The sequence below is a fragment of the Rhincodon typus genome, chromosome 15, assembly GCF_021869965.1.
Source record: "Rhincodon typus isolate 14 chromosome 15, sRhiTyp1.1, whole genome shotgun sequence".
Lineage (NCBI taxonomy): Eukaryota > Metazoa > Chordata > Chondrichthyes > Orectolobiformes > Rhincodontidae > Rhincodon > Rhincodon typus.
This window is the reverse complement of record NC_063346.1, coordinates 42,999,832-43,024,838: the sequence shown is the minus strand read 5'-3', so window position 1 is coordinate 43,024,838 and position 25,007 is coordinate 42,999,832. Positions and strand designations below refer to the sequence as shown.

Sequence of the window (25,007 nt, the reverse complement as noted above, 5' to 3'; positions counted from 1 at the left end):
ATTTTTCTGGTCATTCTACTTACCACTATTTTATTTATATGGGAACACAGGCAGTAAATATATGTTAGTAGACGTTTGGGGGTGAAAAATAAGTTCTTTCCTGTGGCAAGGTATTGTTCCACAAGTGCTAAAATCTTAAAAACTCCGCTGTGTGCTGAGGAGGAAATAAAGTCTTTCAAATATAACATCCACCACCTGAACTTAGTTGATATTGTTCTTAGAGTTAAAACAATAACTCCTGCAAATGCACCAGCCAGCAGGAAACTATACTGAACTGTAAGTAAGTAACCTATTCATTAATATATGACAGTAAAATTAGTAACAGACCCAGCTTCAAGCTGGATTACTTAAAGACCCAATGACAAAATCATTGGAAATAAACAATTATTTTATTATAAAGACTCAAAATACATGGAATAGGAGCCACAATAGCAACATGACAATTCCCACAACATCTCCACCTCCACCACCACAACAGCAGCTGCAGAATAATAAAGGTTAACTAAATCGAGGAGTTAGTTATTCCAAAGACTAGGATCAATGGCTTCATTCCTTTGAATTGAGAGAAGGTATCTAGACCGAGGATATTGTTTACTGAAACATTAAACAAGAACATTTTTAAAGGTAAATTTTAAATTATGCAAATTAAATACACCACGAAAGCCAAAATTCACACTAAACAAATATTCTACTTAATTTGATTAACAAACATATTTAACGTGAGTTGCAGAGGAAACACGGTCTATGCAAATTCTTCAGGAAGGAAGAAAACAGGATTATTGGACTGACCATAAAAAAGTACTGAAACATGTTAAAAAATTGATTTGAAGGATAAATAGATCAAATCCTAGCAGCTGTTTCTATTCGGTCTCCCTATTTGTAAAGCGAAGTAACCAAGTCTGGGAAAACACGAGTTTGTCCACTTTGTTAAGAATAAAAGGTAGAAGAGAGAGAGACTATAGATTGCTGCAATATAAAGGAATCCACATGCTCTTCTATATGACTTTCAAAAAGTTAACATTCAGATGCTGCAAATAATTAGGAAGACAAATGGAGTGTTAACCTCTACTGCAAAGGGAGTAGAGCATAAAAGAAGGGAAGCTTTGTTACAACATTACAGGGCATTAATGTGACTACACCTAGAGCATCACATCCAGTTTTTTTTTTACTTAAAGAAAAATATATCTGCCTTAGAGGCAGTTCAGAAAAGATTCATTAGATAAATTACTGGGATGAAAGAGTTGTCTTATGAGGAAAGATTGAAAAGGTTAGGCCTTGATACATTGGAAGAATTAGGTGGTGATCTGAATAAATTGAAATGCTAAGTATATTGAACACTGAATTAAACAAATTATTGATCAATGTAGGTATTAAGGGTATGGGGTAGGGTTGCTACACAAGTAGGGAAGTGGAATTAAAACATGTTGAGATCAGTCCCGATCTGACTGACAGCCTACCTATCAATAAAAAGGCCAAATGGCCCACTCCTGCTCTATGCCTTGACAATTTCAGGGTATTTCACAATATGAGAGCACCACTACTTAAGGTAAGCTTGCACTACTAAGGGTTTGGAGGTGATGGCAAAAGGAGATTTCAAGAGTTGATGCTTAATGAAGAAGTTAGATTGGTTGTTGAATGCATTTCTGTTTCTGTAAATAATCACAGTGGCTCACAGAGATATTGCCATATAACACATACTGTGCAACCTTGCCTGTGCAAGGACAGTGGGATGGCCACTTTTACTAAAACTATCAAGAACAAATGCCGTTGGGGATTAGTAGACTGATGAAAGATGAGGCTATAGGTTTTCTGCGCTTGTTGTTTCTTTCACCATTTGTCAGAATCCAGTAGACATGGCCTTCAGGCCTTAGCCTGAAACATCAGTAGAGCTGTCACTGAGTTAATCTTGGTGATGGGCATTGTAAGTCCCACCCACAGCATCTTGAGGTCTTACTACTCAATACCTCTTCCAAGTGAGATTCAACACAAAGCAAATTTGTTATCTGAGGTAGAATCCAAGGTGGCAATCAGGTTTCCTTGTCTACCATGAGGAATTTATAGGATCCAAAACCAATATTGAGGACTCCTAGGACCAGTGGGTTTGATCTGCTGCTGAGATGGGCTATATGCAGGGATTGTGATGGAGGAATGGGACATTGGTTGGAAGATATGATTATGCAACTATGACTATCAGGCTGTTGCTTGACTAGTCTGTGGGGCAGGTCTCTCAATTTTGACTCTGATCTCTAGACAATGAGGAGGATTTTGCATAGTCAACTGGACAGGATGTAATATTATCACTTCTGTCGCTTGGGTTAATGCTAAGTGTTCTGCCCAGTTCTTTCAATTGACTTTACTTTAGCAGCAGATAATTGAGGGGCTGGCTTCTCAGGCTATTTTTGCAGGACACAAGTGTGAGAGCAGCCACTGCTGTTCTGGAGGCATTGATAGGAATAGGTCTGGGCGACAGATTTTCTCCAATAAACCAGATCCAGGAGTTTCTGAATGATCATTATAAGCTTTTTATTCCAATGTTATTTATTAATTGAATGGAAATTCCTCCAACTGGCATGCTAGGATCCAAATTCATGTCTGGGTCTCTAGGTTATTACTCCAGAAACATTGTCATCATGCTGTAGTCTGCTGTCTTCACTCAGGATCTCCTAGGATAGATGAATGAGAACGAGTGGCTTGCTAACTTATTTGCCCTGCAACCTTGTTGTCTGAATTACAAACTATTAGTTACCATACAAAATACTGTAAAAACAAAATCTACATACTTGCTAACTTAGCTCTTTTAGATAAAGATTTGTACACAATAATACCAAAACCACATTTAGCAGCCAATAACCTTTGGTATGAACAGGAAATTGAATAAAGCTTTAGATATGGTGGCAACTTCCTTTACTGCTGATTAATCTAAGAAATAGGACATTGAAAAAAGTTCTTTGATCTTTAAACCAGAAAACTAAAACAAAATACTGCTGTTTAAGAAAATGCAACCATTTAAAACAAAATCTTGCTACAATTATTTTCCATTAACCATTTTTGACATCTCCTAAAGAATATATTTGGTATTTTTCTTAAAGGAAAAAGGGATCACATCACATGCAGTTCTCATTAACATTAAGACAACACCTCAATACCTTCAAATCATGTCTTACTATCTTTCAAAAAAAAAACTAAATATTTTCCACTGACCTCAATTAGCAGAAGTCTTTTAGCAAGATTTCCAATCTATGAGCAAGACATGCATTTATACACTACATTAGATGAGAATTGGGAAACCCCAAGTCAAAGCCCTTATAGCAAATTTCAGCTGGGCTATTTCTGAAGGAACACGACTAAGGTGTTCTCAATACACTTACAAGACAGCCTGCTATTAAGAAAGGTATCAGTATTTTACAGGCTACTATATATTGCGCTGCAAGATAGCAAATAAATATCCATGGTAAACCACAGGGTTAGCACAAGCTCAACCATGTCACCAAAGACATTAAGCTGACATCAAATACTATTAATAGACAATTAATATACTATTAATAAACTAGACAGCATTAAAGAGTCCATTTTCTAGCAAAAAACTTCAGAACACCATTAGAAGACCTACTACATAGACCAATGTTGGAAGGAAATTCTTTAAAAATGTTCTAGTGCTATTTTTGACTTTGATGAAAATTATAGAATTGTTTTCTCTGATTAGTGATAAATTACAAAAATTTCTGTCAGACTTTCGGACAGAATCTCACCATGCGAGGATGTTCTTAATCCCTAGAATCACCTCTAGTTCCTCGAACACTGGCCACATTAGTTTACTAGGTAAACTAATGACCGCTACCATTTGAATAAAATACTTTCGTTGTCAGGGGAAGAGGAGAGAAAATGACACAAATTGGCCTGTACTTAAGTATTTTCTACACGGATGTCTTCAACTCAACCCTAGTTTTTTGAAAAGTAGAAGTCTACTCTGTTCTGACTCTCCACAATTGAGAGCTCTAACACCACAAGTATACACATGTTTCCATTAACTGCAGCAGCGGAGGGCAGTCAAAAGGAGCTCACCTAAAATTCCATGCTGATGTCTTTATTAGCACCAGCAGGGAAGGGACCCGCAGGTTCTAAAGTGGCAGTTTAACACCAAATCAGCATTAAAGACAATGTTGTTACGTTCTGCCCATCCTGCACGATTCAAAAGTAGGAATGGTCTGTCTAAGTATGGTGAGCTCCAGAGATCTGCAGAAGTGGCCACTTCTGTAGCCCCTCAGGGGTCCTAATGTATTGACACCAGTAGCATTGTGAAACTCATTTTTTTAATCTTTAATGTTGAGGTCAGGGTTTGTTTCTAGACATATACGGAGAGGGAAAACTTGTTCTTTTCACTTGGTCTCAACATTTTTAATTTAAAAAAAAAGTTATTCCCTTCGCTCTCCCTGCAGTTGATTGCAAGTAACTCTTGTAGTTGGTTATCATCACAATTTTATAATCTGTACTGGGCCACAATGTGAACTCTCAAGAACTATGTTTGAGGCAAAACTACTAAATATAGGACTACATGGCATTGGCAAGGAAGATTTCCCAAGGTGGCAAATACAATGCAACTCTTAATAATGGTTAGAACAAAAGGACTTAAATACAGTCTCACAGGGTGCCCTTACCTACAGTAGTACAGCAAGGAAAGGGCAAGATTATGAGATTCCATTTATTCAAAATTTTCAGGAAGTAATGGACACATATTCATCTCCCATTTTATTGACAAAAATGTAGACTGTAGTGAATAGGGATATGCAAATTGTTTCTTCATGAATAAAAAAATGACATGCCTGCACAATGTATTGTACATACAGGAAGTACATACATTTTGTGCAATATCTTTATCCTCATGCAGACAATGCCATTTTATATCAATGGAGAAAACCCTCCAGTATTAAATTAATATGTAGCAATAACCGAACTGCAATTTTGTTCAAATTCAGCACCCTCAAAATCTTCAAAAGGAGAGTCTTCATAAAATCAATGAAAATACTTCAGGGACACATGGCAGACATTCTGATCCCCTGTCACAAAAGTTACTCAGAGAAAATTAAAAGTCCAAGATGATATGTTTCACAATCAAGAGAATCTGCATTTTATAGAATGAAAGATGTAACTTAAAGCATTGCAAAACCAAGATGGACTACCAGACATTGACTAAAGCATGAGTAAAAACACCAGCAATCTCAGCCATTTTAACCCTGCAAAGATCTTCTGACTAACATCAGGGGGCTAGTGCCAAAATTGAGAGCGCTGTCCTATAGACTAGTCAAGCAACAGCCTGATAAAGTCATACTCATGAATCATGTTTTATACAGTGTCACTGGGTAAGTCTTGTCTCACAGGCAGGGTAGACGCAGCAGAGATTGTGGAACATTACCATAGGTGGGAGGGAGGTGTCCTGGAGTACTCAAAATTGACTCTGGATCTCTCAACATTGGGTCAAACGTGGGCTAACAAACCTCCTGCTGATTGCCACATAATGTTCTCTCTCGGCTGATGAATCAGTACTCTACATGTTAAACCCCACTTCGAGGAAGTAGTCGGGTGGCAAGAGTATAAAATGCGCTCTTGGTGAGGGGGTTCAATGACCACCACCAATAATGGCCCAGTAATACCAGTACTGACTGGGGTGGTCAAATCTGAATAACATAGCTGCTAAACGGGTCTGTGGCAAATGATGATCAAACCAACAAGAGAATAACATAGTTGACCTCATCCTCACTTGTTTTTTTAAGAAAAATATTCACTCATTGGTTGTTAGCACCACTGCCTGGGCCTGCATTTGTTCCCAACGCATAGTTGCCCTTAAGGTGGTTGTGAGCTGCCTTCTTGAACTGCTGCAGTTCATGTGTTGTAGGTAGTGCCATTAAGGAGGGAATTCCAGGATTTTGACCTAACATCACTGAAGGAATAGTGATGTATTTCCAAGTCAGAATGGTGACTGGTCTGGAGGGGAACTTGCAAGTGATGGCGTTCCCATGTATCCACTGCTCTTGTCCTTTTAGAATGTAATGGTCACTGATTTGGAAGGTGTGTCTAAGGAGCCACTAAGCATTGGTGACGGAGGGAGGGGATGTTTGTGGTTGTGGTGCCAACTGAGCTGCCTTGCCCTTGACCATGTTAAATTTCTTGAGTTCTGTTGGGGAGGGTAGTGGTGGTGGTATTTCATCACACTCCTGAATTATGCCTCGTAGATGCTGGACAGGCTCTGTGGAATCAGGAGGTTAGTTAATCATTTGCAGGATTTCTAGCCTCTGACCTGCTCTTGTGGCCATCAGACTTGTATGACTAGTTCAGTTCAGTTTCCAGTCAATAATAACCACAGGATGCAGATAGAGCCTGCCACGGATGCAGCTGTCCATGACTGTTTCAGTAGGAGTGACCAACACACAGCCCTTGCGGAAATGAAGTCTCATCTTCACATTGAGAAGACCTGTTATTGCCTTGTGTGGTACAATCACCATGTTAAATGATATAGACTTCAGTATATTCAGCAAACAAGGCTGGGCATTCATGAGACACTGTGGGTCACCTACAGCAGCAGAATTGTACTCCTAAACAATGTGCACCTCATGGTTCAGCATATCCTCCATTCTACCATTACCATCAAGCCAGGGGATTAACTCTGGTTCAATAGAGTGCAGGAGAGCACATCAAGAGCTGACCAGGCCTAAAAATGAGATATCAACTTGAAGCTACGAAACAGGACTACCTGTATGCCAAAGAGCATATGCAGCAAGTGAATCCGGAACACATGAATCAAACCTAAGGTCTGCAGTTCTGCCACATCCAATGCGAAAGGTGGTGGACAATTAGACATCTCAGTGGAGCGGCAGGAGGCTCCACAAATAGCCCATTTCTCAACAGTGCAAAACAAGGTTGAAGCACTCGCAACAATCTTCAATCAAAAGTGCTGAATGAACGATCCATCTTGGCCTCATGCTGATGTTCCTAGCATCACAGACATCACATTTTCAGCCAAATTAATTTACTCCACATGGTATCAAGACACAGTTAGTTACGCTGGATACTGCAAAGGCTATGGGTTATGACAAGACTCCTGCAAGCCCGAAGATATGTGCTCCAGAACTTTCCATGTCCCTCGCCAAGCTGCTCCAGTACTAGTTGCATAATGGTACTTATCAGACAATATGGAAAACTGCTGCCCAGGGATATCCCAAACACAATGTAAGGACAACTCCAACAGGCCAGTTACCACCTAGTCCACACTCGATCATCAGTGAAGTGATGGATAAGTGTCACTAACAGTGCTATCAAGCCATACTTGCTTAGCAATAACCTGCTCACTATTGCATAGTTTGGGTTCCACTCGTGTTAATCAACTCCTGATCTCAATAAAGATCCAAATATGGAAAAAAAAGTGCCAGATGCAAGAGAGACTGGCCCTGACATCAAGGCCAGACGTGTCTGGGTGCAGCTTCAAGGAGCCCTGAAAAAACAAGTCAATGGAAATTAGGGGAATCTCTCTGCTGGTTGGAGTCATACCTGGTACAAAGGAAGATGGTCGTGGCTGAGAGTTCAGATATCTCAGCTCCACAACATCTCTGCAGGAGGCAGTATCCTAGGCCCGTGGGATACTTCATTTGCCTCACTAATGACTTCCCTCCATTACAAAAGGTCAGAAGTGATGACGTTTGCCAATGATTACCCAACATTCAGCACTATTCATCAATTCTCAGAGACTGAAGCAGTCCACATCTAATTGCAGCAACGTCTGTACAATACACAGGTTTGAGCTGAAAAGTGGCAAGTAATATTTGTGCCACACAAATGCTTGGCAATGGCCATCTCCAATGGGAAAAAATTTAAAAATTACAGCTTGACATTCAATGACACTGCGATCATTGAATGCCTCACTAACATTCTGGAGGTTACCACTGACCAGAAACTGAACTGGGCTAGCCATATCAGTACCCGTATCAGTACTGCAGAATTTAACCAAAGCTCCTTAGACAGCACCTCCTAAATCAATAACCAGTAACATCTAGAAAGACAACAGCAACAGATACATGGGAACACCAACACCTGCAAGTTCCCCTTCAAGCCAGTCATCATCCTGACTTGGATATATATTGCTGCCTCAAAATCATGGAATTCCTTCCCTAATAGCATTGAGAGCTTATCCACAGAAAATTTACTTCAACAGTTCAACAGGCAGCTTACCACCAGCTTCTGAAGGAGATACTAGGGATGAACAATAAAATGTTGGCTTATCCAGTGATACCTACATCCTAGGAATCATTTAAAAAATGTACATAGTTTTCATGTTTTAAATCAGCAAGAAAAACAGGCAGAAAACTTATTTAAAAATGGGAAGGCATCAATACTAACTTACACAACACACTTGATACAAAAATATTCCAAGGAATTCATAAACATGGCTACCAAATACTGATTATGGAGCCAGGAGAGTTTGCTCGCTGGTGCAGCTAGGAGAGAAGACAGCAGCTCCTTGGCATTCTACCAAGCAGAAAATGATGGAAGGACAGTCTATGATCCAAGAGATGTATCTTGTGGCTAACTAAAATCTCTGGAAGATTTGTCTTGGTGAAACCAGCAGAACAAGGAGTTGGTCTTGTGCTGAAAGTCAGCTCGAGAACTATTATGAGCCTGAAGGAGAGGAACTTTAGCAATCAAGTGGCGTTATGACTCTGAACCTAGAAAAATGTGAACCCATTGGAATCTTGAAGTTATTTTGGACTATCTCCGATTGAAGTGGTAATTCTGTGGAAAGCACGCTGTCAAGTATATACATATATTGTGGGTTATCAGTGGTGTTAGGACATTAACTAAATGTACCTCTTTAGTAGTTTAGAGTATTAGTTACTTAAGTAATGTTTAGTTGATGCTGATTGTCACAGTAGAAATTTTAAGACGTTAAAAGGAACTGAACAAGACTTCCAAGTTGGCAATTAAAATCTATTTCAAGTTATCAGTGTCCAAAGGGATCACAATAGGTGGATTTGAAATAGAAACCTTCAGTGAAGTGAGCATTGATTCAAGGAGTTGATAACATCTTCAAAGATCTCAAAGGAAGGGAATTTAGAGATTGGTTGCAACTTCAAGTCAATGATCTGTCAAGGGTGTGGGTCTCTGAAGAATTGCCAACAGCACTCTCCATGCTGGCCCCATTATCAGCCTTCTACAAATTCTAATTCATGCAAAAGTCTTGTTTAACTCCTATTTTGTCCAAGCTTCTGCTTGTTAATTCACACTAATTCCCTATTCTTCCATTTATTAATGCAGCTACCTCAGATCTTCCATGAGATCCACCATCTGATCCCTCAATTGTAACGGGCTCTGATCCAGCCCATCAGTGGAGATGTGCCTACTAAAGGGCACAGGGATAAAACTCCACAAATTTGTTGGTTCAAACTCACAGGGCCTGAAGAAATTTCTAACAGCCATTCTACTGTGGTCACTTCAAATACTCAAAATATTTGCATACGTACAGCAGCTTTTGAGTACTTTTTGTGATTAACAAAGGTCCAAATACATGATAGTTTCATGATTTCACCAAAGTTTCCAGAGGAAATACAAAATTAAATAATAAATCAGCATTAAAACATGATATCTAAATAGTGATTGAAGACTGACACAGGGCTAGTTACCCTGTCAGGTAACAGCACACCATAAAAGGAAGAAAATATGGGGAAAAAGGAAAATGCAATGAATGAAACTGAAAAAAAGATTTTCTTAGCTTGTTCTATTTTTGGAAGATGTATAAGAAAACAAAAGACATAATATGCTCTGACATGACGACTCAAATGTTTGATAAACTAGACAAGAGAAGCTTGATTATGAATATTAACTGAGACAGAAATGAAACTACAGGAATATAAGCTCTATGAATAATCATATTTTACTTTAAGAGCTGTCCAACAACAGCTTTCAATGCAAGTTGACTCCAAAATAGGAAAGCACTTTCCATCCCTGCTTAGTGCCAGGAGACTTTATGCTTGAAAATGGTACCATAGTCATTAAAAACAAAACTGAATGGCCAAGCAGCTTTCTAACAATTTGGCAAGACATTTTGTTCCTTGGGGAAACACCATTGCATTGAGTTTTTGCTCAGCTTCTTCCCCTATTAAAACTTCTTCCAAATTTCATTCATCTTCAACTATTTAATTTATTATGTAAAGAGGTATTTTACATGCTCCTCTAATTTTACTCAGGTTTTAAAAGAGAATTAAGCACTTGACATAAACCTTCAAGCTGGTTTCTCTATTATCAGTCATTATTCAACTTATTTCTAAATTATAAACTACAGTACAAAACTTACGCATTAGGTCCTTGCCAAGTCCATGTAACAGTGTCCTGTTGGAAAATATTTTTAGTAATTAGTTTAACCATTTACAATTTAATCCTTGTCAAATAATAAACATTTGTGAATGCTAATCACAATTAATGGAATCACATATTGAAATCAGTTTTCACCAAATGAGAAGCTTGGTGAGGAAAATCTAAGAATAATTTACAGCTTGCTATAAAATGTGCAGAAGTTATACAGAGAGTAGCTCTTTACAAGCATTTAAGTATTCCTCACAGAAGTAATGAAGAAGTTCTCTTTGAGAAGGAATCAGTTATTCCCATTCAATGACAATACTGACATTCATGCAGCAATGTCGAAAACTGTCCAAGCTCTAAATCTCTCCAACATCCATAAGTAAACACGCTTGGGTGTCTTTAGACAAAGTAACACTTTAAATAATGCCTGAAACCATCTGGTTCATGGCTGACAATCTGTTGTGCATTTATAATTATATTACTTTGACTTCAAGTTATGGTCTGTTCATATTCATCACAGCCACATTGATATTTTTACTGTAATCTGTCATTTTTTTTTACAGTCACATCTTGTGACCTAGCTGATATTCCATATGTTCTATTCGGATTAACTAAAATTGTAATATTTATTACAATCTATTATTTTTAATGCTTTGATATTTATACAAGTCAAATAAACTAACACTTCTAAGATATAATAAACAACTCAGAACATCAATCTTATATCAACTGCTTTCTTAAGACATGCTCATTGAAAATCTGACATGAAATGTATGAATTAAAATCTTGGTCTTTTTGAGAAATTGCCTCAAGCAACTCAGGGGAAGCTAACTATTCTCTTTAACTTGAGAGACTGAGCAAGTTGGCACAATTTCATTCAGTACAGACTGCATTAGGTCTGGTGAAAGAATCAGACTCATTCGTTTTTGTTTTAAATAGTTACACTCTGATATGGACTACCACAAAAAGTAACAGTTGTATCCATCTCCTAAATCATTGGTTCCAGAGGTCTAGGGATCAGAAGAGATGCAAGATAAAATAAAATGAAATTATACACAGACTCACCAGTCTATTTGGGTATCGAATAATTACTGGCTGAACAGGAACTCCAGGAATAAAAGCACCTGCAAACATCACAAAGTTAAAATTCTAATAATTTTTTGAAGCTATGAAACATTGAAACTTAATAATTCTTGATTTAAAATTGTGAAAATATTAAATATGACGACTGGAGAGGCCAAAGATTGAATAATACAGCAACATATGGCAACACATGAACGCGATCTTTGAAAACAGATAAAATATTTGGACCTTTTGGCATTTGTTAAGTTTATCCTACCCCTCTCTATTAACCTGCCACAAAAAGCAGTTTCCGGAGAGTAACAATTAATATCTGCCCATAAGTAAAATCTTTTCCGATTACTTAGTAACAGATCATTGACTGCATCAGAAATCTACCAGAAAATAATTTGATTATTTGTGAATTACATTTGCTTAGAAAGAAAATGAATTCTCAGCACATATTTTAAACGTGAAAATGAATGAAGTTTGATATCTTTATAAAGTAGATCTTTTGACTAATTTGCTCAAGTTATATTAAAAAAGATCAAAATGGCAAAAGCAGTAAAAATTCAAATTCAATCAATTGCTCCTTTGTAGTTTTAACTCTCTCTACTAAGTGAACAGGATATTCTTAGTTGGAATCATTGAACCCTCTATTACCCTTCAAATTTTAAAGCTTTTGTATAAAATGTATACATGCATGAGAATTTGACAGAACAACGAGCTCACCTGATTTAAAAGTGATGAGGCAAGTACGATTTGTACAAGTACCTTCTGGAAAAATCATCAGCTTGAAAAAGAAAGAATAGCATTTCAAAAATGCAAACTTAAAAATGAACCAAGGTCTAAAACAAAACTGCCAGAGCTTAAACAATCATATTTAGTTACGTGTTTAAAATACCTGAGGCCATTTTCCTCTGGATTGTGCACGCTTTGTAATCTCTTCAACAGTTTTCCTTCGAGAATTTGTTTCATGGCGTGATACCAACACAGGTTGAGAACATTGCAGTAATACTAAAATACAAAAAAAAAAGACTTCACAATTTTTTTTCCATTACACTAATTTAAATCAGTCACATTACCTGGAAAAAATGGATTAAAGAACACAGTTAATGCAAGGCAGCAGTGCAAATTAAAGTTCACCTATTCAAACCAAAAACCTCAGTTAATAAGGCATTGATATAATTTTACCTGTAATAGTTTTATTCAATCCCCGTGTTACAATGTGATTTTTATGAAAGGTTTCACCCAGTATTTTCTGCTCTGCCTCCATCAGGCTACTTAAGTTTTCAGTGGTTCCAGTTGAGTTCTTCCACAAAGACTTAAATTTTACTCCTTCATCTCAAGTTTTTTTTTAAAATTTGGTAAGGAACAAGTTTCCACTTTGAACAGTCACTTCAACAATTAAGCAGTTCTGGTTGGGAATATCACCAGATTGGTGCAGAATAAAGCTTGTTCTGGGCCAGTCCAACAATGTACCAAACTTTTCTTTTGAAAAGACTTTTAATGAACAAATCTGATTTTGTCTTCACTTCCACCACCAGTCATCATTTATAGCTGGTAATTGGGAATGCATGCCAATCATTTACATTAATTATGACATTAAGCCATGCATAACAATTTTTAGGTCAGGTGCTCAAATGTTTGATTGAAAAGGTAGTTTAAGGAGTATCATTAATGAGGAAAGCATGGCAGTGTGGTGTACGAAGGGAATTAGAAGTTAGGATCCCAAGATTTGAAGACATGGAGTGGAACGCTTAACAGAGATGTTTAACAGGCCAGAATTTTGCAAAGGAAGATTTAATGGAGGGGCAGGAATCTGCATGAGATTATAGCGATAGGCAGGAATAAGGCCATGGAATGATATGAAATCAAGAATGAAAATTTAAAAACTGAAATGTTAATTGAATAGTAGTCAACCCAAGTCAGGAGTGACAGATGAATGGAGTTGATTTGAGTTAAGATATAGGAGTAGCAGAGTTTTGGCTACTCTCAAATTAACAGGGTAAAACGTGTCAGATCAACTAAAGTGAATGGAATAGTCAAGTCCAGAGATAACAAAAGCATGAACAAGAATTTTATCAGTCGTGGCCAAGTTAGGACATGCAAGCTGGTAGAAGTAGGCAACTGTGGTCCGACGCATATTACAGGGTTAAATATCACTGATCACATACAAACTAGTTTAGTGTCAGACTGTTGTCAGAGAGGGGAATGGGGTAAAATGCTAAGCAAAGGATTTTAGATCGGGAACTGAAAACAATAGTTTCTATCTTTGCAATAGTAAACTGAAGAAAATTTTTGTGCATCCAGTAATTGATGTTGAATAAGGAATCAAATTCAATTGAATTACTAATCTCACCGGTATTTTAATATGTGCATTTTCAGTTAACAGGGACGTGATAACGTTGAAAAAACAAAGGTCCAAACAGCTTCACAGCAGTGCATAGAATAGTCACTTAGCCAAATAAAAAGGAAGGGTATCAAAAGCTTGTTATCAGACAGTGATTAGTGTCTACACAATCACATTACAGCAAAAAGGACAACATTATGGAGGGAAAAAAATAAGCAAAGATGTCCTGGAGTTATTGCAATTTGTCTTAGACAAGGTCGTTTCTTTTAAACTTGTTCATGGGATGCACACTTCACTGGCTAAACAAACATTTATTGGCAACCCACATTGTCTTGGAGAAGGTGGTGGTAAGCTGCCTTCTTGAACAGTTGCAGTCCTTATTGAAGGCTAAGATGCAAACAAACCAGCCATGCCTCCAGATCAGTCTTTGTTCTCAGCCAAAACTCACCTGCTGGCACAGTTGATCACAAAGTTGAAGAACCAAATCCCTCTCTTACTTTTGGCACTCCAACTACATACCGGATTACCAACCCTTTATCATCTTGAGTGACTATTAGTTCCTTCAAATAAAAAAAAATTTAAAATGCAATTCTCTTTACTGAGAGTGGCAAAACAAAATTGTTAATTGTTGTGTCAGTGGTGGAGGATGGAATCGAAAGAAACAAATGTATATCATAGCTCCACTGGTGTGTCTGGTAGTTACATGCAAAAATATCATAGCATTGCTGGGTGATACAGATCTCCTTTGTGAGGTTAATTAGCTTTATATGAATTCACAGTTATTAAATGGGCCTCATGAGCATTATGTTACTGCTTATGATCACAATTTCCACTACTTTAATTTGCAAATCCTTTTCCACTGTCTTTCAAGCAGTGAAACGCTTGAAATGGATCAAGAAAGGAAAATGTATATCTCTTGAAGCTATGTGCTTATATTATGATTTACATAGATATTACTTAGAAACTACTTAGAAAATGTTAACATTTTAACAATCTCGTTTTCACATTCTAATAACTGAGGCAAAGATTTCAAGCTAAGCATTTAGTAACAGTTTATGAGACCGTAACACACACAGTGCATTAGAACCAATAATAAATTCTTTAAAAAACTCACATCCAAACAACGGAATGTCAGCATTCTCAGCTCTTGAGACAGTTGATGGTATCTCAGCAACAATATTCACAGCTGCATCAAAGAAGCTTGAGTGAGGAGCAACGACAAGAATAGGAGCCTCTGTTGTGTCGGCCTTTTTCCCTTTCACCTTAATTTGCATGAAGCCCATACAGAAGAAAAATGCACGACCCAAGGATTTCAACACAAACTGTGAAGCACGGCTGTAAGTGAAATTCATTGATATGAAAACTTAGCACTTCCTTCAACTTAGACTATGAAAACAAACGTAACTTAGTTTGCTCAGAACAGGGAGAAAATAAAAAGCCCTTCCAGCTTCTGCTTCCGGTCAGAAAATAATTTTTAAACTAAACTCATTAAAGCCATACAGATTGAAGATTTGTGTACATGCTTCCTTTGCAAAATTGGTACCCAAGAGATGATCTTAAATAACCTTAAATTATAATAATGACAAGGAAAATATCAAAATTTGTCTCAAGGGAATATTCTAACATTGTGAGTCGAATTTCAAAATACTTGATTTCAGATACATAAGTAGTTGTATGCACCACCTGTTCAGTAGAGGTAGCTGACGGAATTAGGTGCTAGGAATTTCAAAATGAGATTTTAGTTACTTTTGAAAAAGACCAATAGCCCGGCGCTTGAGGACTGTATCACAGAGTAGTACAGCATGATAAGATCGCGCCTCAGGAAGGGAGCACCTATACCACAATATTCATGCAAATGGAATTTTTAAACGAAGATGTTAAAATTTAAACCACAGTCATTCTGCATTACCAATTATATGTTAATGCCCTGCAAAGCACAAAGCACACTGCTCATGCAAGTCTAATTGACAAAGGTAACATGTCAGCTATATTCCCCTTTTATTGGATGTTTATGTGCCTGGTTTGGAGGGCTTTGTATAGTGTAAATCACTTACTTTTTCATTTTGAGCATTTATTTATAGGCTATTAAACATATCAGCTACGTCTTTAGACTTTGGTCACATGAATACATTTGCATCTACCTACTGCAACTGTTGTTGCTAAATGGTCCTATCAGTATTTAACTTTTGCTCCTGGGAGCACCTGGTTATCAATCCTTAAGTGTCCAGCACGCAAAAGCTAGACAGCTCGAACATTTGTAATTTTGTTTCTTATTGATTAATTTGTCCTTGACATTTGATAGCCATGGTTTGGAAATGACAGGCTTCAAGTTCTGTGGTTTTAACTGTGGATGGGTCTTAGTGTTCTGCTGTGAAAACTATCTTCATCAGCAGCTTGAGAGGTTTTGCACTGAATTCTTTAAATATGCTCCATGTAAGCTCCTCAAACACCCTGATACAACCCATTAGCACACAATTTTGCAGATGTCTACCAAAGCAAGGACTCCTTATAGGCCACAGCAAATATGGACTTAAATACTAAATGACACCCCCCAGCAATCTGGAGAAGTGACTACACAAGCCCTTTGATTAGTCACTTGCCTTAAAATTGTATATGTTGAACACTTGCTTTTCAGACTACATCTTGGACAATCACGTTTCCACAGATATTTAACAGGTTAATTCCAGATTCTAGGAATACTTTCACCTTTATTTTTGCAATAGTTCAATTCCTTCTTTCAGTATCTGCTCTCAACGTAATGTTCCACACCAGAAGTCTGAAACATCTCCCTTTTTACTCAGATGTGACTTTTTTTCAACTGTGGTCATTGCAGTCATTTTCTCCGTCACCTTCACAAGGTCAACAGTATCCCATATTTTTAAAACTTTCAACACATGCACCTCTGCATTCCCTACAACTATCATCTACACTGTGATCCCATCAAGATACACATCTTCTGGAGGTACTGATGCTTTTACAATAATCTCATTTACTATCCTTACATTCGGAGAATATTGCTATTCACAGCTATTGTGAACAGTATGCACAAAAGTAGTATTGCTTCTTCCCATACCACTGTAATTCTTTTAAACTGAGCATAGTCGTAGTCTTCTGTTTCCTTTGTACCAATAGTTGGTATATTTGGCTTGTAACCTTTAGACACAGCTCTCCTTTCCAAACTCTGTTTAGGTCAGTCCTGGGAGACGTTTAATTACATTTTCCCCTCAGTTCTGGTGAAGGACTCCTATCGGGAATATAAACTCAGTTCCTTCTCTGATCAATGAAAACAGTGCTTGGAAAACATTTTTACTAGATTTTCATTCAACAAATGGCTTACTTAATAAGAGTATTTCAGGGCAGTCATGTCTGCAGAGTTATGTTAGCTGAGCCAGTCATGGAGTTTCCTGATGCAGCATGGTGTGAGTGCAGCACACTAAGTCGCTATCCCAGGAATTTTTGAAGTTACTTCCCAATGAGAAGATCTGCCTATTTTTGCCTCTATTAACGCCTGCCTCAGGTTATTGACAGCTGAAATCCTCATCCGTGGCTTTCTTACCATTAGACTTAGATTACCCAACCCATATCAGGATAGCTTCCCATATTCTCTAAAATTTGAGGTTACCCAAAATGCTACTGCCCATGTTCTTAGTTGCACCAAGTCTTGTTCACCCACCAGCCCTGTGCCTGCTGGCCTACACTGGCACTCAGTAAAATAACAGCTCAGTTTTAAAATTCTTCCTCCCATTTCAAATCAGGAAAACAGACAGTAGGTTGGCATTCACTTTAAGAGGATTTGAACAGGAGCAGAAAACTGAAATGTATAAAATTCTGACAAACCAAAAGATCTCCCTCCAGTCCTGGGGTCCAGAACTAAGCTGCCATTTTCTCAGAATATGTGGTGGGCTATTTCTGACCAAGACGGTGAGAAACTCTCACTCAGAAGGTGGTGAAGCTGTGGAGGTGATGTCACTGAATATTTTTAAGAAAGAAATTGACAGATTGATAGAAAATAGTCAGTTAAAGGTGTCAAAGGGCAGGAGGAGAGTGGCAGTACGGTGTTGAGATAGAGGATAAGCTATGATCATGTTGAATGGCAGAGTAGAGTCGACAGATTGAAGAACTAACTTCTGCTGCTATGCTTCAACGTTTTCTTTCTATGGCCTCAATTTTCCTCAACTGCAGACCAACAACCCTCAGATATTTATTCTCATCCAAGTTATTCAAATATATTGTTAATAAATTGTGGTCCCAGTACAAATTCTTATTGTACTCCACTAATTACAGATTGCCATCCTAAAAATACCACCCTTGTCCCAAATTTGTCTGATATTAGTTAGCTAATCCTCTATCCATGCTGATATACTTCCTTCAACACCATGGACTCGTCTTATCAAAGTAAACTTATGTGGAGCACTTTACTCAAACTCCTTTTGGAAATCCAAAATCTAAAAAGGTACCATTTTATGTATTCTGCTTGTTACCTACAAAACAATTTGAACAGATTTATCAGGCATGATTTCCCCTTCATGAAGCCATGCTGATTCTGCTTAATATTATCCATTGCTAAATCCTCTGCTTTTACATCCTTTATAATAGATTCTAGCATTTCCCCAGGAACAGACATCAAGCTAACTGGCCGATATAGTTACCTGCTTTTGGTCTCCCTCCCTTTTTGAATGTGTTCTACGGTTGTAGTTTTCTAACACTCTGGGACTTTCAGGATCTAAGGATTCTTGGAATATTATTGCTAGTGTATCCAATACCTCTGTAGCTATTTCCATCAATATCCTAGAACGCAATCTAACAGGTCCAGAGGCCTTATTGGTCTTTAGTCCCATTAATTTCCCCAGTACTTTTTCTCTAGTGATTAATTGTTATTATATTTATTTCCTCTTCACCTTTTGCCCCTTGATTCGATGACTTCTACTGTCAAGAATGATAGAAAATATTTATTCGCCTCCTCTGCCATTTTCTGGTTCTCCATTATTTCCTCAGTTTCACTCTCTAAAGGGCCTATGTTCACTTTGACTTCTGTTCCTTTGTTTTTTTTTAAAGGTCTTACTGTCTATTTTGATATTACTTGCTAACTAGTCTCAAAGTGTAGTTTCTCCCTCATTTTTTTTTTGTATTTCAAACATTACCAGTCCTTTGATTCAAAATTAATCTTTGGAACATTGAATTTTTTTCTTTCAATTCATTCTATGCTCAACTTCCTTGGTTAATAATGGTTAATTGCTGGAAACATTGTGCCCCACTTCAAAACCTGCTTCTCTGACCCAAGTTTCTGGCCATCCACCCTCAGTATATATTTTAGATTTACAATGTTCTTGGAGTGCTTTGGACCAATTTGTTTTGTTCGAAGTGCTGCATAAATATATGGTGCCACTGCCCATTGCAGTGTTCCAGAAAGTTGTCAGTGTATTTTAAAGTCAATTGCTTACAAGTATGGATGAAAAGAGGAACAAATGATTGATTACGTATTTATTGCCTTGCCCAAATTACGTACACACAGCTAAATAAAACCTTCCAATCCATCAGCCTTAGTGCAATGAATATGCTTAACAGAATAGTTCTGTAACCATCTGTTGCAACTAGTTGGTAAATATTGAACTACACTTCTTTCACTAGAAGCCTGAAGGGTTTTTTTTTAAAAGGATGCTCTAAATGATTTTATAACTTCTTAATCGTACAATTCAATATAAAGAATTTAACAATTAAACAGATGTTCATTTTTGTTAATTTCCAGGGTATTAGTTGGGACAACTAAGCACAGATCAGTCTCTCAAAAGAAAATAATGCAGTCGAGTCATATTTCTACAATCCATGAAATTGCATTCTTAAATTTGACATGTTTGCAACAGCTTGAAGAAGTGTTAGTTTGGGTTAATGAATTCAACTCAAAAGTAATGAATAAAATTTTGTGGTGCTAAATATTTAGCAAGAAAACAGATGCAGCGCAGATTAAAAGCCCTGATAAAACCTCTTGATCAATTCCAAAATATTTTTAAGTAACCTAAAATTTGTGCAGCAACTTTCTTTAGAACAGACACAGAATATAGAAGTTAGTGAAATTAAAAAGTACATTCGTAATTAAAAATAAGTTGCTGAAAAAGTAGGCGGACTGGTGATGCTGCACTTACAGTGGAGTACTTCTGAAACAAATGCTTCTTTAACACTAAACATTGTGCTACAATGTATAACATTATTATCCTTTTACACTAACCTAATTTAATTTTGCACTAACAGTTATTCTTAATTTCTGAGACATCAATTTCTCAAGGGTTAAATAAATAAATCTCACTTGGCATTCCGTAATCTGCTCTGATCCGTTTCTAGCCAACACCAAATTGTCAGACCGTAATAATGACCATCAACCTAAATGGTGCCCATTAAGACATGGCTTTTTAAAATAAGAAACTCCAAAAAATGCGTATCGAAACAGAATTTCTGTGGGCTGAGGAACAAGACATCAAAATGAATTGATTCTGCACAGTCCATTGACAATTAAAATATCAAACACCTTTCATTTTTCAATAGACTGTTTTTGGAGTCTCCCTTGGATATAACTCTACCTTTTTAAAAACCACACTGTTCACAGTACAGTAATGTACCATTAGTGCAATCAAAACAAAGGTTCTGGATATAGTAAACACTAGAGTACATTTGCAAAAGAAACAGCAGCTAAAATGAGCATATCACTTTACATTTCCATTCACTAGTTAAAGATGGGAATGCGTCTTGGCATATCACACCTCCATTTACAAGAATTGAGCTACATATCTGAAAAAACACTGAGGAAAATTAAGAAAGTGATCTCATGCCAAATTGTAGAAGAAATCAAATCTTGCCAAGGTGTCAAATAAATTCAATAGGAGCAGGTTCCAACAAATTTGTATCCAAAAATTTTAAGTGTCATTGTTTCAACATACTCAAATTATTTTCTAGGAACATTTGGAGTAAGGTCACCATATGTAAATCAGTGCACAAGAATAGGAACATTTACCACCAATTCCACATCCTTAACGGTGCCCAGATTCTGTGCTATACCCTCAATCTTTTACAATTTACATCAATGACTCAGATGAGGGGAGCAAAGCACGGTTAACTAAATTCACAGATGAGACCAAGATATATTGCAAAGACAGGAGGAAGGTGCAGATGGATAGATAGATTGAATGAATAGCAAAAAAAATCTGAGATGGAGCATAATGTGAGAAAATGTGAAGTTCACTTTGGCAAGAATGAAAAAGCAGAGCATTACTTAAATAGTGAATGACTGCAGCACAGTGAATTAGATGTTTGAGCATATGATTCACAAACAGCTAGTGTACAGGTTTTGGCAGGTAATCAAGATAGTCCTTTAAGGACGTTATGCTAATTTTGGCTTCCAGCATCCTCCTGATTTAATTGTTCCACAGCTGGTGGCCCTGCTTTGAACTACTTAGGTCCTAAATTCTCAAATTCCCTCCTTTAATGCTACTTAAAATCTACCTGACTGACCAAAATTTTTGGCTATCTACCTAATATTGCCTTTGCCATTCAGATTTAAATCTAATGCATCCAAAAATATCTAACTGCATTTTTACAAGTTTTTTTTAAACTGTATTAAATAGTTGCTGTCTCACCCAAAATATTTTGATGAAGCAAATCCAATAAATGTTTTATGTAACGTGTTCTTAGTTGAATCCTTGTCTGTGTGCCTCTGCTGGAGTAAGTGTGCAGAATTTTTAGACCTCATGGTGTAAGTAAACTATATTTATTATATCCCGGAGTGGCATCCTCCCCTGTTTTACTACTTCACTGCTGCTATGATCTAGATTACGATACAGGTTACATATGTTTCTGTTGTGGTGTATAAGGTAAATGTTATTACATTATGAACGTATTTATCAATGCCTTCATGTGTTTTTCACAACCAAATTAAGTTAATCCCAGCAAAATTATATAATGCACCACTATAGCCTCAGCCAATGCAAACTATTCCTTGTACTAATAACTTTTCATTTGCAGTTCTTAACAAAAGCTTGAAGGGAGAGTAGGAGGGGTGGAATAAACATGAAAGAAAATACTCATTTATATTGGAAATCTCATTCGAGGAAAACAGATTAGCTCACGTGAAATCTTCACACGTCAAGATGTGTTCTGGGATAAACCCATCATAAAATGATTTTGTTAGGAGCTCTAGTTTTATGCACGAGGATGTTGACAATTGTTAGAATCCAGTTTGCAAGTCTAAACAACATGCAATCTATTATGGTAGCATCTGTGGAAAGTACCTTTTCCTAGCTACAATAATTTCTGAAAGGTCACTAGGTTCGAAACAGTAACTGCTTTCTCTCCACAGAAGCTGCCAGACCTGCTGAGTTTTCCCAGCAGTTTGTTTTCGTTTCTGACTCCCAGCATCCACAGTTCTTTAGGTTTTATGTAACCTATTATTCTTTGTAGGACACTAAATTAAATCTTGGACAATACCAAGCAAATATTCATTGAAATATTCTCTTCCTGTTTGTAATTAAGACAATTAACAAAGCATTAATATGCATTCATAGGAATAGCTCTTGTAGCACAGCAGGACAGCCACTACCACTGAGTCAGGAGACTCAAGTAGAAGTCTCACCGGCTCCAGAAGTGTGTCATAACATCTCTGAACAAGCTGATTAGAAAATATCTATACATACATAGGGTGAAGGGATAGGGGTGCAGAGAAGCAGTGCAGTGGTGGGGGTGTTCAAACGCAGATGGGTGGGTGCATGTGTGGTGAGTGGGGGGTGTTGAGAGGAGGAAAGAGACAAGGAAAGTTATCTGCTTCATGTTACTCTGGATTTACAACAAAATCCGAAAATAAATGACTAGCAATAAGTAAATCCTTACTAGATGCTTGCTGAAATATGTTGACAGCAATTTAGCTGTGGGGTTACAAAGTATTAACGAAATCAGGTGATAAGAAAGAAGAGAGTTACCTACAACCATGGTCAGGACTACTGTCATTCCCAACCCCACACCTCCACCTTCATTTTTACAAGTGATTCAGAAACTACAAAATGTAAAATTCCTTCTTCCTTCATTGAGGATTTAGAAGACTAGATGCAAGAAATCCAAAATTGGGCAAAACGATTGCATCAGAACTTAACTTCCTGCTGATGCAGAAATTGGCAACAGCTAAAGGGGAAGAGCTTGTTCTCTAAAAGTGAGAAAATAAAGTGGCAGAGAAAGCCACTCTGTAACATGTCTAGAGTACAGACCAGTTTACAACTGATGCTAATGTTTCTCAGTACCCTGGATCCTACCTCTGTAATTCCCTGAAATTGCAAAGTAAAGCTCTACAGATACAACTTGAGTTCAACCTCTACAGAAATAAAAATAGAATAGGACATAAAGACGCACAATTGGCAATGCATTACAGAGCACAACATAGCACCATAGCATGGTTGACAGGGACAAGGTTGATTAAGTGAACAGCCTGAGCTCAATATGCAACATTAGCTAGATTAACTTAGATAGCTAAAGCCTGCAGCAAGTAAACCATTTCGTCAGAAAGATCTGATATCAACGACATCCAATTTTAATTTATTTGAAAAGATCATTTGAAATCAATTCTTTCCTGTTCTTTTAATGTATGGTACCTTATTCTAAGTCACACATTGTGTCAGAGTGGAACCTGTAAACAATCACTCAGTTTACTGACATTTTCCATTTAGATTGAGAGGGAAAATATTTACTCACAAGAGATGCTGAAATCCCGCTGTCACTGCCAACGTAAGATACTCCCTTCAGAGAATGAGACAACAAAATATATACTTAAGAGTTCTAAACGTATCTGGGTGACAATTCATTGCTTTTTTAAAATTAACCCTGTTTGGGCATATTATGGCACACCTCTACGAGAGCTGGGACTTGAACCCAGACCTTCTGGCCCAATGAAGACAAGACAAATACACCACAGGAGTCCCTTGCATTTTTTTTTCCCCATTGTTGCCAACACAGATTTGGCTACCGATTAACTTGAAAAATAAGAATGCAACAGTGCTTTAAGTCCCAAAGAAACTCAAGTAGACTAAAGGCAAGCGGTGTGATCCCTCAGAGAGGAACTCTGCAACTATATCATTAACAACAGCCTGAAAGGCAAATTGCAAAGCGTCCAGAGATTAGCAAACGACCAAGCAAACTTTTATTAGGCCCTGTATGTTAGAAGAACATGCAGAGCTCAGTTATTGTTACACACTAGATACAAACGAGGCTCAATAAACAAGAGCTGGAGTAGACCACAAAGCCACTTGAGCCTGCTCCACTTTATACAATCGTGGCTAATCTTTTATCTTAACACAATCTCCCATTTATACCCCAGACACAAGGGACTGCAAACTGCATATAGCAACCCGCCAATTCCTGTCAGCTTCTTTATATGGAACAGATGTACAGCTTTAAAGAACGTCCTCCCAGAGGATAATGATTGCTATTCTGTCTTGGCAGTTCATATCTATTTTTGACTAAAAATGACCAGTGCTTACCGTTTCCAGCTTGGAATCGGCTCCGAATTTGCACATATTGGGCAGCACATCCGTCCTAAAAGTGCACATGGCCAAGCGACGAGGGCAATGAAGAAAATACAGAGAAGGCGCAGAGGTACAAGGGTAACACTGGCCACAGCTATCTACAGACAGAAAATAAATTCGATGATTGTCAGCCAATTGCAATAAAAGCATAAAACAAAATCATTTTCATAAAAAAGGCAATAAATCTGTCCTCAAAACTTTTACGTACTGTACTCAGGATAAAGATAACTCACCCAATAAAACTTACAGAACTGAGCCCTACAAACTATAGAACTGTGTACAGACAGAGATACAGAATCAAATGACAACTATGGCAAAGGCAAACCTAAACTCTGATGAACCCTGCATCCGTGACTCCACGCTTAGCTAATAGTCACTCTCCCCTTCTCCTACATTTAGTCATAGTCTCAAATCTGCTAACCATGCTAAATACTCAGTATTTACACTATTCATACTATACTTACCACACAGTATTGGCCACATTTTCTCTTGATCTCACTACCTGTGCATTCGTCAGCCTCTTAACAAAGATGCTGCCCACCCACATACTCTTACCATACAACCTACTGAACACTAGTGCAATTAAGTGTAATTTTTATAAATTTACCCTAGTGACCCCCCAGTGCTGACCCCTCACTCTGGCCCTCTTGATAGACCCCCCAGTGCTGACCCCTCACTCTGGCCCTCTTGATAAACCCCCC

The 25,007-nt window shown here is 37.5% G+C and overlaps 1 protein-coding gene across 2 annotated transcripts in view; it reads right to left on the bottom strand.

The window, feature by feature from the left end:
- Window positions 1-24,400, bottom strand: part of lpcat2 (lysophosphatidylcholine acyltransferase 2) — a 46,926-nt gene extending 22,526 nt beyond the window's left edge. The window contains exons 1-7 of one of the 2 annotated variants that reach the window (XM_048605885.1): window positions 24,262-24,400; window positions 23,477-23,521; window positions 14,868-15,088; window positions 12,305-12,417; window positions 12,133-12,193; window positions 11,407-11,465; window positions 10,337-10,371 (exon numbers count right to left, since the gene is read on the bottom strand). In XM_048605885.1, the coding sequence (XP_048461842.1) occupies window positions 10,337-10,371; window positions 11,407-11,465; window positions 12,133-12,193; window positions 12,305-12,417; window positions 14,868-15,088; window positions 23,477-23,521; window positions 24,262-24,311 (584 nt within the window). In that variant the 5' untranslated portion in view covers window positions 24,312-24,400. The remainder of the gene's footprint in view (window positions 1-10,336; window positions 10,372-11,406; window positions 11,466-12,132; window positions 12,194-12,304; window positions 12,418-14,867; window positions 15,089-23,476; window positions 23,522-24,261) is intronic. The other variant, XM_048605886.1, reaches the window with a different exon arrangement.
- Window positions 24,401-25,007: the final 607 nt, after the last annotated feature.